This window comes from Malania oleifera, chromosome 3, assembly GCF_029873635.1.
Source record: "Malania oleifera isolate guangnan ecotype guangnan chromosome 3, ASM2987363v1, whole genome shotgun sequence".
Lineage (NCBI taxonomy): Eukaryota > Viridiplantae > Streptophyta > Magnoliopsida > Santalales > Ximeniaceae > Malania > Malania oleifera.
Genome location: NC_080419.1, coordinates 107,652,588 through 107,658,642, shown reverse-complemented (window position 1 = coordinate 107,658,642; position 6,055 = coordinate 107,652,588). Strand labels below are relative to the sequence as shown.

Here is a 6,055-nt window from a genome sequence, read left to right as displayed (position 1 = left end):
CCTACCAAACTGTCGACGGTTTTGTCTACACCAAACCAAATTCCTTCTTTTCTTTATTTTCTTATTATTTCAAATTTTCAGGTCTGTACATGAATATTAGGGCAGCAACTTATAAAGGAAGTTGTTGTGGTTGTGAGTGAGGAGGCTTGGACGACAGCAATGTTCAGGCAACACAAAATTGCGTGCAAAAAATAGAGAAGGGTGGCAGTGTGTGCATGAAAGCTGTTGTGCACAGCAGCTTGTTCGGGCAAAGCTGACCTTTTATCCTTCTTCCCTGCCTCCACTCTTTCTTTATCTTTATTTTAATTTATTTTTATTGTTGTCAATGATTTATTTTTGGTTTAATTTGTTTTGGAAATTTCAGATTGCAAACATGTTAGGCTCAATTTTATCTTGAGATTCAAGAAGTAACCCATGACCGTTTTAGGTTGGATTTCTAGTTTTAAAGTTTAACTCGCTAGGTTGTATTTAAATTCATATTTTGAAAAGACTAAAATTTTATGCTCTTGATCTTCATCAATTGTAGACATTAAAGCACAATTGATGCTTGAACCAGTGGCAAGATTTTAATGCTTTTCTTTCATTGTTTAGATTTGTATACAACCAGTTGAGTGTTTTGAATTCTACTGAAATTGTGAGTTGAATGTTATATTATTCAGTCATAATCTCTCGAAATAAGAAAGTGATTGAGAGAAGAGGAAGTCAGAGGAACATCCATTATCAAATCGGAAACGGGTAAAACCTGCATCTTAATTTCTACACATTCCCTTTGAATTGCTTAGTTATTAGTAATTTTAGATTTTTAGACTCATCATCTCCTTCATGTCCTACTTGTGCATGAACCTCATTCATTTTTATCTTTTTTTAATATTATTGTTTTAACCCATTAATTAATTAATTCGGGTGACTGTAAGTTCCAGTTCAGGCAACAAAACCATTTTGCCTAGTTTCCCAAAAACTCAAGCGACTGATATTGTCATTTTAGTTGACCGAACCACTCAATCGACTGAAAGGCCCAACTCAGTCGACCGAAACCACAACCCGTTAGCTAAATTATTTGTTTTAGGAATTCCTATCACCATAAATGATAATTTGATTTCTTGTGTTATAATTGAGACCTTTATACTTGCATACTTCACATTGTCCCCGTGAATTCGATCTTAGGACTCACCCTTGTATTACTTTGACAGTTTTTGCACTTAGAAGTCAATAGCATTAGTTGATCATGGTGCTTATCAGATGGACGATTTTTGGTGAGTCATGCTCACTCTGAATTACCTCAAGAGCTATGTTCATCAAGTGAGCATGTCTTCAGGCCGCATGAGCGGTGCTCATCAGATGGGTCATTCTTGGTGAGCCGTGCTATATATTTGTAATATGTATTGTTATATTAAAATATGATAATATTTTACTATAGCATTCTATTTACAATTATAATATTTATAGGAATAAATTATTATGACATTAATATTTATAATTTATTTAAAACGTTGAAGAGTATTTAGACTTGGACAAACAAATTTACCCTTGTATACGTAAGGAAATCACATAAGTTCAATCATGATGGTTTTCTTACTGTTCCCTTACCCATCTTGCAGGTGGTCAATAGCCAACATTTTTTTTTAAAAAATAATTTATTTGTTTGTTGAACTACTAGTTTTGCGCTTTTGGAAAATAACGAATCCTAAATGACTAGTCGTTTACAGTTTTTTCCTTTTTTGATTTTATTTTATATTAAAATATTTAAAAAAGGTTTCGATGGAAATTTTATTTCCCACTTTGATCCTTCCTAAAACTTATTGGACCATCAAACAAGTTTTGCACGGTGAACGAAAGAAAGATAAAGGTGATTGCATAAAACTTGATGAATGGTCCAACCAATTTTGCATGACGACGAGAGAGAGAGAGAGAGAAAGAAAATGAAAAAAAGGTGATTGGATGCGGGAGACATGACACTTTTGTAAATATATAAATAAAATGTAATATAAAATTATATCATTTTTTTAAAAAAAAGAATGTACACAAAATTAAATTTAAATACTAAAATTTATACTTGTAAACACTATTAATTTTTTTAGGAGAAATTTTAAAATTTGAATTTCGTGCTATATAAAATTGTATTGAAATTTATTCAAATTTATACAAATTTAAATTCAAAATTCAAAATTTATATTGAAAAATATAGGTAAATATATAAAAATTTTAAAAACAAAATTGGAATCTCAAAATAATAAATAATGTATTAGGATGAAAGATACTGACCTTCTTGTACATATTAAAATTTTCCTAAATCTCTTTTGAGATTTTGAAAATCTTAAAATCTTCGGTACATATTAAGTTTTGAAACTCTTATAACTCCAAAAAAAAAAAAAATTTATTTTTATAAATATAAAATAAAATATTTGTCTTTCTGACAAATTTTGTGAAGTCTGTAAAATTTGAAAATTTTCAAAAAAAATTTTTTTCATTTTTAAAATCTAAAAAAAAATTATACTTTTTTTGTTAAATTTAAAAAGAGGTCTACTTCGTTTACTCTTGAAGAGAAGATCAATATCTTTTATCCTAATACAATATTTATAATAATCATCATTTCTATGCTATTCTATATGCTTTCACCCCCATGGAGCATTCTCTAATCTTTCAAACCCTTAACACCTTTGAAAAATTGAAAAATAAGATATCATTTTTTGTAATTTTTTGAAAATTTATAAATTTTACTGACCTCACAAAATTTATCAAAAAGATAAACATTTCATTTTATATTTACTAAAAAAAGTAAAATTTTTGACAACTAAAAGAGTTTCAAAACTTGAAAAGATTATGTTACTACTATAAAATAAATAAAAATGTGAAATATTTTATGAGTTTATAATAAAAAATAGATAAGAAATAATTATTCTTAAATTTTATTATGAAGATATCGATAAAATAATTAAAACTATATAACAAATAGCTATTTCCTTTATTTTAAAATATAAACTATATTTTATCTTATTTGATTGAATAACTATTCGATCAAATAATTATGTTCTTGTTATAAAATAATATAGGAATAAATAAACGTGGATAATCAGAAAGTAATGAAGACAAGTAAAATAAAATAAATAAATAATAAATATAAGTGAGACCGGATTTACGTGGTTCGGTTTATACATATTCCACGAACGGATAGGATCTGAAATTCACTATTTAAAGAGGAATTACAAAATATACGTGATTTTTTGTACAAATATCTCACCTTCTTACCTTACAAAATATCTTACTTTCTCTTTACTCTCCTACTTATTGCACCCTGCACTTTTAGTTTTTCATCTTCTTATCTCAATCAGGTATTCCTTTTATATAGTCGTGGGAGGAACAAGTGAGTTTATCTAATAATAATGGATTCTCATGCATGGAAAATATGAGAGAGATTGGATAGATATGTTGAAAACATGGATGGTAACATCCACCAAACAGTTCTCAAGTTATTTCCAAAAAGTTCACGCAATGAAAATTCCACAATCAGTTTGCACAATGCATTGAATTTGACAGGGTGGGCACCTGGCATGGTTAGCCATAATAATATACATATATATATATTGAATTCCATAATCAGTTTGGATAATGCATTGAAGTTGACAGGGTGGGCTCCTGGCATTCGTCGCCATAATAATTTATATATATATATATTAAAGAAATGAATTCAAATGGATATAAACGGCGAGACCAAGTGAGGCTGCCACGTAATAAATTATATAATTTTTATTTTCCCAGCATCTTTAAGGCTGGAAAAGTTACTTGAAAAGAAGAGTAGTCCATTCCATTTGTACCCGCGTGCATGATGACACGTGGAGGAAAGGAGCAAGACATAGATGCTTTTCTCAGTCTCTGAATACAGAGTGGTTGACCTCCTCAGGTCTTCTCCTCCCACCCCCACCAAGCTTGGAAATTTCGTAACGTAAAGAACTCACGGGTGTTTTTTTTTTTCGCCTACTCCCGTTAAAGTTGATTTGAGGCATTATAAATATGAGAACTCTGCTGGCTTCCCCTCCTCATCATCCCGATTTCACAATCAGTAATAACCCAAATATGAAGACTCCCTATCAAAGCTCTTCACTGCGTTCTCTCTCTTTTCTTTTTCTCTTCTTCTCATCAATTGCATGTGCTGTTTCTGCCTCTGTGCGCGACAACTTTCTGCAATGCCTTTCCCTGCGTTCCAGCGATTCCGACTCCATCTCCAAAGTCATTTACACCCCGGCCAATTCCTCCTTCCTACCTATAGTACTGCAGTCCATTCATAATCTGCATTTCTCAACACCCACTACGCCAAAACCTTTAGCCATCGTTACACCCCTGCATGAATCTCACATTCAAGCTACCATCATCTGCTCCAAAGAGCACGGCTTGCAGATTAGGATTCGGAGCGGTGGCCACGACTTTGAAGGTCTTTCCTATGTTGCACACGTTCCGTTTGTGATCATCGATCTCATCAACCTTCAATCTGTAAGTGTAGATGTCGAGAACGAAACTGCATGGGTTCAAGCAGGTGCAACATTAGGCAAAGTTTATTATACAGTTGCCCAAAATAGTCGAACTCTAGGCTTTCCTGCTGGTTATTGCCCTACAGTAGGTGCTGGTGGCCACATCAGTGGAGGAGGCTATGGCATGATGATTCGCAAATACGGCTTGGCAGCTGATCATGTGATTGATGCTCGCATTGTAGTTGCCAGTGGCGAAGTTTTGGATAGAAAATCTATGGGGGAGGACTTGTTTTGGGCCATTAGAGGAGGAGGAGGTGCTAGCTTCGGAGTCATCGTGGCCTGGAAGATAGAGTTGGTTCAAGTCCCACCAACAGTGACCGTTTTCAATGTCACTAGAGACACGAGCCAAAATGCAACAAACTTGGTCCATCGATGGCAATATGTTGCAGATAAAATTGATAGAGATCTGTTCATCATGCCTGTAATAACGAATGCCAATAGTGCTAGCCAGCAAGGCACACGAACCATACAAGTTTCATTCCTTTCCATGTTTCTTGGGAAGGCTGATGAATTGGTCTCGCTGATGCATAACGATTTCCCAGAGCTAGGTTTGACAAAGAAAGATTGTATTGAAATGAGTTGGATAGAATCCATCGTCTATTTTGCAGAATTTCCCAAGGGTAGTCCTCTTGAGGATATGCTAAATAGGACAAATGATTCGTGGTTGGAGTCCTTTAAGGGGAAATCAGACTATGTCACAAAGCCGATTTCCAAGATTTCGTGGGAAAAGATATGGGGAAAGATTCATGGGAAGGACGACAAGACAATACAAATAGCCTTGGTTCCTTATGGTGGAAGAATGAGTGAGATTTCAGAATCTGCACTTCCTTTCCCGCATAGAGCTGGCTACATATACAAAATCTTTTACAGACTGCCTTGGGATCAAGATGAGGATAATACAAGAGCCGCACAGTATGTTGAATGGCTCAAGAGGCTTTACAAGTACATGGCTCCACATGTTTCGAAATCTCCAAGAGGTGCATATCTCAACTATAGAGACCTTGACTTAGGCATGAACAACAAATATGGCAACACAAGCTATAAAAGGGCGAGCATTTGGGGTAGAAAATATTTCGACAAAAATTTTAACAGATTGGTGCATGTGAAGACCATGGTGGATCCTGCAAATTTCTTCCGAAATGAGCAGAGCATTCCATCCGTTTCAACTTAAATGAAGAACCCAATGTGCATGCCAGCAAACCAGCTAGCTAGATGTTATTTACCCAAGATTAAATAAAAAGCTCCATGAGCTTTAATTGTTATGAAATTTCAATTTCCTATTGTGGGCTCACATATTTAAAAGCAATAATGTTATCTGACTATTTTAACATCTATTGGGTATGGATTTTGCAATGTGTAGAAACCCAATATTAAATTAATTTAGGACTGATAGGCTTCTAAAATAACCTATTATATAAAGAAAACCTAGTAAGGCTATGGTCCCTAAGTCAAATCAAAAACAGTTTCATGTTCTTTCTTTTCCCCATCTAAAAAGAAGAATAGAAGTAAGACACTTAAGGATTTAACTGTGG

The 6,055-nt window shown here is 33.6% G+C and overlaps 1 protein-coding gene across 1 annotated transcript; it reads left to right on the top strand.

Annotated features, from left to right (window-relative positions):
* Window positions 1-4,025: 4,025 nt before the first annotated feature.
* On the top strand, window positions 4,026-5,853 carry LOC131150433 (tetrahydroberberine oxidase-like). Its single transcript, XM_058101147.1, has one exon. It carries the CDS (start codon window positions 4,072-4,074, stop codon window positions 5,692-5,694), a length of 1,623 nt encoding a protein of 540 aa, XP_057957130.1. The 5' UTR covers window positions 4,026-4,071; the 3' UTR covers window positions 5,695-5,853.
* Window positions 5,854-6,055: the final 202 nt, after the last annotated feature.